A 9,569-nucleotide genomic window follows, 5' to 3' on the forward strand; every position below is an offset into this window, starting at 1 on the left:
ACCTGTAATCTGTGCCTGGAAAGGGTGAAGGGGTGCCCAGAAGTGGTGCTTGTGGCCAAAGAGCATGAGGAGGGTGGATACCATGGAGGATGGAGGGGTGGGCTGTATCTGAGCAGCTCTGGGTGAAACACTTGGCTCCTTCCTGTGGGTACAAGTCTATACTCAGCTCCGTTTTACACATGAGGACTTAAGGGCCAGGGGTAGGTGGGTGGAAGTACCACTGAGCCAGTGTGACTGTCTCTAAACTCTTATCTCCCACCCCTCTGTGCAGGGCAGGCTCCTGCCAGTCAGCTCCCAGGAGAGCCAGGGCCCCGCCTGTCCCAGCTGTCAGTGTCTGATGTGACCACCAGTTCCCTGCGGCTCAACTGGGAGGCCCCTCTAGGGGGCTTTGACTCCTTCCTGCTTCGCTTTGGGGTCCCATCACCCAGCACTCTGGAGCCTCACCCTCTGCTGCAGCAGGAGCTGACGGTGCCAGGGACACGACGCTCAGCTGTGCTCCGGGACCTGCAGCCAGGGACCCTGTACAACCTCACGCTGTATGGGCTGCGTGGGCCCCACAAGACCGACAGCATCCAGGGCACTGCCCGCACCCTCACCCCAGGCAAGGACCCACACCAGACACAGACATACACTCTCTGCCCAAAGAGGGGGTCTTTGTGGTATGTGTGGTGGGATCTGGAGTCCTTAGTTGATACATATGGTTAAACACTCAGCTACTAGCCAAAAGGTTGGAAATTTGAACCCACCCAGAAGTCCTGATGTGGTACTGTAGGATAAGCACTGAACCGCTAACCACAAGATCAGCAGTTCAAACCCACAGCCACTCCTCGGAAACCCTATACGGGGTTGCTATGGATTGGAACAGATTTAATAACAAGAGGCACCTAGAAAGATCTGCTTGTGGAAGATTATCGCCTTGAAAACCCTATGGAGCAGTTCTACTCTGCACCCATGGCGTTGACACAAGTCAGAATCAACTTGATAGCAAGTAACAGCAGCAATACGGTGGGACCCAGTGCCTCAGCCCAGGAGGAGGGTGGGAGTTGGTGGGAGGGCTTGGAGGGAGCTATAACAACTCCCATTTCTAAGGTCTAAAGGATAGGGGTAGACATATCTAGGGCACATCTGGGAGAAAACGGAGGGAGGGAATCCCAGCCTTTCCTGACCCACACCCTCACCATCGTTTCTCTCCACCCCTCCCCAGTTCTGGAGAGCCCTCGTGACCTTGAATTCAGTGACATTAAGGAGACCTCAGCCACGGTCAGCTGGATACCCCCTTCATCCAGAGTGGACAGCTTCAAAGTCTCCTACCAGCTAGCAGATGGAGGTGACACTCTTTTGCTTTTGTTTCTGCTGGCCCCCTGCCCTGTGTCTCCCTCCTGCTCCTCTCAGGTTCCTTAGGGTCGCCTCCCAACCCACAATGTGCTTTCAGGGGAGCCACAGAGTGTGCAGGTAGACGGCCGAACCCAGACCCAGAAACTCCAGGGGCTCATCTCAGGTGCTCGCTACGAAGTGACTGTAGTTTCTGTCCGAGGCTTTGAGGAGAGCGAGCCTCTCACAGGCTTCCTTACCACAGGTGAGAGGAATATAGGGCCTCAAGAGTGTGGGAAGGAGCAGGGAGGGGGAGCCAGTGAAGGCCTGGGTAGGAATTGAAAGGGAATGGGGACAGGACAAGAGGCACTGAAGGCCCCTTAGCTTGCGGACAAGAGACGGAGCAGAGTTTGGAGTCGTGTCAGGAGAAGCAGGGGCTAGCTCTGAGTCTCCTCCCCTTCTCCCAGTTCCTGATGGCCCCACCCAGCTTCATGCACTAAACTTGACGGAGGGATCTGCCCTGCTGCACTGGACACCCCCTCAGACCCCAGTGGACAAATACAAAGTCCAGGTTACAGCTCCAGGGGGTGAGTGGGCACAGAGGTCGCTGGGAGTGGGAGGCTCATCCAGGGTGGGGAGAACAGCTGTACTTGACAGGGTCTGGAGGGCAGCAGCTGATACCTGCCCCCTTCCAGCCCCATCTGTACAGGGCTCAGCCCCAGGCAGCGCTGAGGACTATCCCCTGCATGACCTGAAACTCCACACCAACTACACGGCCACTGTGCGTGGCCTTCGGGGCCCCAACTTCACTTCCCCGGCCAGCATCACCTTTACCACAGGTACAGCCTTTGGGGAGTGCAGGCCAGGAGAAAGAGGTGTGGAGGCCGGATGGGTCTCAGTCCCCACTTTCTCTCCCAGGGCTGGAGCCCCCCCAGGACTTGACAGCCCAGAAGGTGACCCCTCGTACAGCCCTGCTCACTTGGACTGAACCCCCAGTCCTACCCACAAGCTACCTGCTCAGCTTCGACACCCCTGGTGGACAGACCCAGGTGATCACCCCTCCCTCAGCTTTAGTCCAGGAGGGGCTGTCTCTGCCTCTTCCGGGGGTGGGGGGGGGCCTCCTCTGACTCACCAGGTCTGTCCCACAGGAGATACTGCTCCCTGGAAATGTCACCTCTCATCAGATCCGCCGCCTCTATCCCTCCACCCCCTACAATGCCCACATCCGGGCCGTGTGGGGCCAGAGTTTCTCGCCACCTGTGTCCACCACGTTCATCACTGGTACCGGGTGCTAGGGACTGTGGTGGGGCTAGGGGGGTGCAGGCAGAGGTCAGGGAGCTTGAAAAGAGAACTGTCCCTTCTCTCTTTTCCCCCAGGTGGACTGCCAGTCCCCTTCCCACGTGACTGTGGGGAGGAGATACTGAATGGGGCCGGCCCCTCAAGGGCCACCACCATCTTTCTCAACGGCAACCGCGAGCGGCCTCTAGATGTATTCTGTGACATGGAGACAGATGGGGGCGGCTGGCTGGTAGGTGGTCATTGGAAGTCTGCTCGGCCTCTTGTCTGAGGTAATTGGAAGTCCAAGGCTGCTGCCCCAGGAGTCAGAGGCTGATGGTGCCCCCATCTGCCTCCCAGGTGTTCCAGCGGCGCATGGATGGACAAACAGACTTCTGGAGGGACTGGGAGGACTATGCCCAAGGCTTTGGGAACATCTCTAGGGAGTTCTGGCTGGGTCAGTGCCTCACAGGAATTGGGGGACCAAGGTGAGAGTGGGGGGATCTCATAGGCACCCAGGTCCTGATGAGGGCTTGCCCGCCCCCCACCCCCCCAGGCAATGAGGCCTTGCACAGTCTGACCCAAGCTGGTGACTACTCAATGCGTGTGGACCTGAAGGCTGGGGACGAGGCCGTGTTTGCCCAGTATGAATCCTTCCGAGTAGATTCGGCTGCTGAGTTCTACCGTCTCCACTTGGAGGGTTACCACGGCACCGCAGGTGAGGGAGGGGCGACCGTGGAGTGGGGTGGTGAAGGGGGACCCAGACGGAAAGCCCTCACTGCTCCTTCCTCTCCCCACTCAGGGGACTCTATGAGCTACCACAGCGGCAGTGTCTTTTCCGCCCGTGATCGAGATCCCAACAACTTGCTTATCTCCTGTGCTCTCTCCTACCGCGGGGCATGGTGGTACAAGAACTGTCACTATGCCAACCTCAATGGGCTCTACGGAAACACAGTGGACCACCAGGTGAGGGGCCCAGGGAGGCAGTGTGAGTTCAGCCTGCCAGGGTTTGAACCTGACAGAATGACTGGGTTTCCAAGTTACTGAGAGTTAATGAGCCACTGGGGGCCTCAGGGCCCCCGCCTGTGAAATGGCATTATAATATCGACTTCGTTAGTTATTGTAAGGAGATGATTTATTGGATGCCAAGGACCAGCTCAGGATTAAGCCTCAATCCTCTGCAGTTGAAGAAGCAGGGAGGGGCAAGGGCTGATTGATTAATGAGAACGCACTCCCCCCAGGTGGGACACCTGACTTTGACTGTCTTTCCACACCCCCTTCTCAGGGAATAAGCTGGTACCACTGGAAAGGCTTTGATTTCTCAGTGCCCTTCACGGAAATGAAGCTGAGGCCAAGAAGCTACCGGCCCCCAGCCTAGGGAGGCTGAACTGCTGCCCGCCTCTCTCGGTCCCAGCACGACTGCCGAGCACTGAGGGGTCGCACTCAGAGAAGAGCCAGGGGCCGCGTTCACCATCCAGCCACCGGGGACGCCTTCTCCACGCGCGATCCCACAGCACTATGTTTACAGGGGGGAGGGAAGGGGTTTGCATGGGAGCAATAAAAAGAGAAACTGAGGCGCGGCTGGTGTCATTGGTTCTCTCCCGGGTCTGGAGCACTCGCGCCCCGGGGCTGCAGCCGCACCTGGAAATGCGGCATCTGGAGGGAGATGCCATATTGAAGCTGGGGCTGCAGCGAGGGCAGGGCGCCGGCGGGCGGCAGCAGCGTGAAGGCCCGGAGCAGCTGCGTCAGCACCACGAAGAGTTCCAGGCGTGCCAGCGGCTCGCCAAGGCACACGCGTGCGCCGCAGCCAAAGGCCAGCTCCCTGGGTCCTGTGCCTGACTCCAGGAAGCGCTCTGCAAGCAGGTGACAGATGGAAGTCAAGGCCGCCCAGCCCACCCCCACCCGCACAGCGGGCTCAATCTGCCGCCACTACCTACCAGGCCGGAACTCTTGAGGCCGCTCCCAGACGGTCTCATCGAAGTGGGCGCCTAGGAGGTTGGGGATGACGACCATGCCCTCTGGGATATCGTAGCCCAGGATGCTGGCGGGGGTGGGGAAAGTCAGTTAGAGGCTGGCCAGGAGCCCGCTGGGGCTTTCCCCAGAGATCCCTACCTCTCTAAAGCCACCTGCTGGGCCGCGTGGTGCGGTGAGGCAAGGCCAGGGGCACAGAGGACCGTAGGCGCAGCACCTCAGCGATGGTGGCATTGAGCAAAGGCAGCCGCACGCGATCCTTATACTGCACGCAGAAGTCCGAGGCAAGGGGGCCCAACTCGCGGTCCAGTTCCTCCTGCAGTCGCTGCTGAATCTGTAAAGTGGGACAAGCCTGGCATCGGATGTCTGAGCTGTTTCCATCCCTGCCAGGCATGCCCCAGCAACCCAAGCGGGCTAGGTGAAGGAGTCCCCTCTGGACGAACGCAGCTGGGGGTTGGCTGGGGGCGGTGATGCTGGAAGCAGAGCAAACTGGGTCCCTCCTAGCCCTCTCAGGGCTGCTAGGAGCCTGATCGCACCTCAGGGTGATGAAGCAGGAACAGCACTGTCCAGGAGAGGGTGGTTGCTGTGGTCTCTGTGCCACCAATGAATAGGTCAACCATAGCCATGTGCACGTGGCCTTCAAGTAGCGGCCCCATGTCTCCCTCTTGCACCATCTGCTTCTTCATCCCTTGCAGCATGTAGTCTGTCATGTCCCTGCACTGGCCTGTCACTAGGGTCTCCTGGGAAGAGGAGGAAGTGGGCAGGAAGGGCTGAAGGGGGCAGCTGGTCCAGGCCTGGGAGGCTTCCTGAGCGAGCGTCTGCCTATCCCTGGGAAGTAGCATCCCTGTAGAGTTCCTGTGAAGGAGCCCGCAGTGCATTTCCTACCTTGTGGATCTTCAGCTGTTCCTTCACCATGTGGTCCCTCTTCTCTATGACCCGCTTCAGCCTCCACAGACCTGGGTTGGGGAAGAACTGGGACAGGAAGCAAGAATGTGGAGTTATTGGGATGGAAGCTTGCTCCCTCACCCATCATACCCATGCCAGGATCTAGGGTGTTTGGGCCTCACCCTGAGAAAAGGCAGAATGTCCAAAATGTGGATGGACCAGTGATCCCAGGTGCTTAACAAGTCCTCGATGCAGTCGTGAAAAGCATGCACCAGGGAGTCCTCCTGTCCGAAAAGGAGGGAACCCTTTCTATTCAGACCCAAGAAGGGGTCAAGGAAGGGTTAGGGGTGGGCTTGAGGTAGGGGAAGGCAACAGAGCCTGGACCTTGTCTCCAAAGGTGAGGTAGCAGATGATGGTGCAGGTGAGCAAGGAGAATTCTTTATGAATGGTCATGAGGGTGCCGGCCTGGGCTCTCATGCGCTGTGGAGAAAGGACATGAGCTAGGCAGACTGGGTGCTGCTGGGAGAGGTGAGGCTGATGACGGGGCTGCAGAGGCCAGACTCACCTCACAGAACTCCTGGGTCACCTGCTGCACAACAGGCTCCATAGAGCTGCGGATGCCCAGCAGCAGGGCAGAGCGAGTGAGCTTCTTTTGGGCCTTCCAGAGCGGGGAGTAGTCTCCTACTGACAGGTCCTGGTTGTCATGAGACACCAGCTTGTCTGCAGGTGAGCGGGGAAAGGGCAGGTACTGATCAAGGAAGCCAGGAACTTGATGCTCCCCTTTTCTGCCTCCTCCAGCCCCATCTCTTCCTTCAAGAAATGCCCCTGCCCCTTACAGGATGTTATTTGAGGTCTGCCGGCAAAGTCCACCCACTTCTTGACCATGGCCTCCTCAATGGTCCTCTTGGAGTTCAGCACCACCACCTCTGGGGGAGAGATAGAGCTGGGTGTCAGTAGGAAGAGGACCCCACCGTCCAGCTCCCAGGGAAAGGAGAAGGCATTTATTTACCTTGCAGCCCCAGGCGGAGCCTGTAAATGGGTCCGAATTTCTGAGTCAGGCCAAGTAGGTAGAAGGGGAGGTTGGGATGCAGCTGGTGCAGGAAGCCTGGGACAAGAGGTGGGAGGTGGAGGGTCCTGAGCATCCACAGGCTCCATAGCAGGCGGGTGGTGGCCAGCAGGGGCAGTAGTAGCAGCAGCAGCAGGCCGATAAACAACATGGCTGGAGAACCATACAGAAGCCGTGTGCAGCCACTTACAGCACTCTGCTAGCCAACCTGCTTCTTGGGTTATTTGGGGAACCAGTTTGCTCCCCCAACTGAAGTCCCATCTTACTGCCCTGCCCACAGAGTGACACATTCCTGAAATAACACCATTTCCTCTTGGCCTTGGGAGTCTCACTTCAAAGACCTCACCATCCATCAGAAGAAAGAAGAGAAAACTCAGCCTTGACCTTGTTCCTCCTACAGGAATATCCACTTCTGGTTTGACGTCAACCACACAGGTTGTGCATTCACCCTGAAGCCTGGGCCCTCTCCCTGCACCATCTGCCTTGGACAAGCTTGTGGCTGTGAAGTCTTGTTTTAAGAGAGGCAGGCAGTCTACCATTTCATCAGCATCACCTGATGAACAAAATGAAATGAGTGATTTGTGTGTTTGTGTTTAAAAAAGTACTAGGGTGACCATGTGTCTTGGTTTGCCTGGGGCATCCAGTGTATGCCCGTGTCGTTCTTTAATAGTGCGCCCTTTGACTCTCATCATGTCCAGGAGGAGATGGGGAACGATAAGGTCCTGATTTGGAGCCCTTACCACATACCCGAAACTGTACTTTATTTATGTTAACTCAACCCTCACGACTAGACTGGGGCCAATCCTATCATGAGTGCTTGCCCACGAGCACACAGCTAAAAAGTGTAATAGTTGTACCCTTAAGCAGAAGGAGCACCTCTCTTTGGTTGCAAAGAAAAGAGACCAACTTGAAATGGCTTGAGCCAAAATCCAGAATTGTTTTATGGATACAAGGCTATCTAAAAGAATCTAAGAACAGAAAAACAGGGGAGGGGACATTGTTGGCCTTGGAAGGTCAAGAATAATTAAAGCAGGGAGCCTAGGGGGCCTGTTGGAAAGAGTTACTAGGAAAGTAACTGTGTCTCAAGGACAGGCTTATTTGGTTTGTACTGTACCTCCAGTGCCTGGTTCAGTGCCCGGGACATATACAGTAGGTGCTCAGTAAATGTTCATTGAGTGGATTCTCAGTAGTGGATGATTTCTCAGAACTATAACCTCATAACTACCCCTCCCAGAAGCCTCCTGAACAGTTATGATAGGCCCAGTTGAGGCCTTCATGTGACCCAACCCCCAACATCTCTAAGTCTTCCTGAGACAAGGAGCCTAGGGGTCCTCTTGGAGGATGAAAGCATTAATCCCAAGAACTTACCTATTTTACAGTCTGTTTACTATAAATCATAAGATTTATATATTTTACTCAGTGTACAGTGTAGCTGGCTTTACCCACTTTGAAGGATGACCTTTCCTTAGTGGCAGAGGAGAAAGCCAGCTGGAACTGGAGTATTGAAGAACCACGTATGTGCAACATCCCATAATAAGTATTGTCTGCTCCTACCAGTGGTGAATCCATTTTGAAAAAATGCTGCACATGCACCCAATTAACATGGTCCCTCCAAAATTGGCCATTTCCTGGAAAGCTCCACCTATCTCTAGGAATAAACATGATGCCTTTTCCATAACCAAAATTTTATAAACCCCAAGAAAGTCTTTATTAGGGGTGGGGCGCTGGGTTAAGTGTTGTGTTAAGCTCTTCCGGTCTTCCTGACTATTCTTCATCAGTAGAAGGCAACATCCCTCTCTTGAAGGATAGAGGTTTGTTTGACACTCCCAGTAACATGACGAAGGACTGAAAAACTAAGGACAGAGAAATTTACTTTCTCTTGTCTTTATCTCCCCTGTCTCTCCCCCTCCCCAACACTTTCTTCCCCTTCCCTTATCTCTACTCTCATCCCATCCATGCCTTTAGGGTCTGAGCTCACAGGGTACAGACCCAGCCTCAGGGATAACTTGAGTCTGAGGCATGACTGAGCAAGTCCATCAATTCCAAAGCCCCTCAAAAAACTCGATGACCACAGCTAGGTCCAGGGGTCCTCTGGTTCTGAGAGCTGTAGCCATAAGGATGAGGTCTCACTGGACAAGTGATTCTCTCCTATCAGGGACTTTGTAGATGAGGAGGTAGTTGGAGGATTTAGAGGAGGCTCTTGGGGTGATGTCATGCCAAATAAGGATGGCAGGTCTCTGAGGGGTACTTGAAGATTTGTTGGTAACCTGATACCCAGGCCTCTAATCATGCCATCATCAGCTCTGACTGAACCCAGTGTCTAGGGTAGGAGACCCTCCTCCTCTTGGAGCTTTACCCAGAGCACCCACAAGTGGTGTTGCCAGTCAGTGAAGACACAGGCTGGGCGACCTGCTAGCTTGACTGCTTCACTGATGGAGGCCTTGCAGAAGAGGCTGAGGCTCAGCTTGGATACAGGCCTGGGGAGGAAAAAAAGGGGTGAGCTTTCTGGGACTGGGCAGCAGCCTCCTTCCTCATAGTTGACCTTTTAGACCCAGGCCATGTCTGGCCACAATGGCAGACAAATCCCCAGGGCTGGTCAACAGGGTTCTACCACTATCATGGTGACTGGCTTTTAGGAGAGAGCTCTGATAGGCAACCACTGGGCCATGTAAGCAACAGCCCAGGAAGCCTCTGAACACTGGGGATGGTTTGAACTTCTCAAAGCTACATGGAACAGGAGGGGCTCAATTACAAAAGCTGGAGTATTTGTGGAGGCATACCTGCTATTTGTGGATGCAGTCCTGATGAGGTACTTTAAGGTAAGCACTGGACTGCTAACCGCAAGGTCCACAAGGTTCAAACCCACCAGCTGCTTCAAGGAAACCCTATACAGGGTCTCTATGCGTTGGAACCGACTCAACAGCATTTAGCGACAATGTTCTTGTTGTTAAGTGCCGTCAAGTTGATTCTGACACATAGCGAACCTTTATAATTGGATTCCATTTCCTTCACCAGCTTCATGTCTTCCACTCTACCTCTAAACCCAAATCCTAGACATGAT

At 55.1% G+C, this 9,569-nt stretch overlaps 2 protein-coding genes across 3 annotated transcripts in view; one reads left to right on the top strand and one right to left on the bottom strand.

Moving 5' to 3' along the window:
- TNXB (tenascin XB) overlaps positions 1-3,973 on the top strand; it is a 60,567-nt gene extending 56,594 nt beyond the window's left edge. Inside the window, 12 exon segments of the mRNA XM_006875565.1 lie at positions 272-601; positions 1,205-1,327; positions 1,433-1,576; positions 1,779-1,898; positions 2,007-2,150; positions 2,230-2,360; positions 2,460-2,592; positions 2,688-2,839; positions 2,947-3,043; positions 3,143-3,304; positions 3,389-3,552; positions 3,872-3,973. Coding sequence (XP_006875627.1) covers positions 272-601; positions 1,205-1,327; positions 1,433-1,576; positions 1,779-1,898; positions 2,007-2,150; positions 2,230-2,360; positions 2,460-2,592; positions 2,688-2,839; positions 2,947-3,043; positions 3,143-3,304; positions 3,389-3,552; positions 3,872-3,973 — 1,802 coding nt within the window.
- Positions 3,974-4,173: 200 nt separating this feature from the next.
- LOC102841954 (steroid 21-hydroxylase-like) lies at positions 4,174-6,659 on the bottom strand. Of its 2 annotated transcripts, XM_006875566.1 has the most exons (10): positions 6,452-6,659; positions 6,279-6,368; positions 6,008-6,162; positions 5,821-5,922; positions 5,625-5,726; positions 5,443-5,529; positions 5,094-5,297; positions 4,713-4,891; positions 4,524-4,627; positions 4,174-4,439 (listed from the first exon to the last, which is right to left on the bottom strand). In XM_006875566.1, exons 1-10 carry the CDS (start codon positions 6,657-6,659, stop codon positions 4,174-4,176), a joined length of 1,497 nt encoding a protein of 498 aa, XP_006875628.1. The 2 variants fall into 2 exon arrangements, with proteins under 2 accessions (XP_006875628.1, XP_006875629.1); XM_006875567.1 differs by lacking the exon at positions 6,279-6,368.
- Positions 6,660-9,569: the final 2,910 nt, after the last annotated feature.

The sequence above is a fragment of the Chrysochloris asiatica genome, unplaced genomic scaffold (genome assembly GCF_000296735.1).
Source record: "Chrysochloris asiatica unplaced genomic scaffold, ChrAsi1.0 scaffold00333, whole genome shotgun sequence".
NCBI classification, from domain to species: Eukaryota; Metazoa; Chordata; class Mammalia; order Afrosoricida; family Chrysochloridae; genus Chrysochloris; species Chrysochloris asiatica.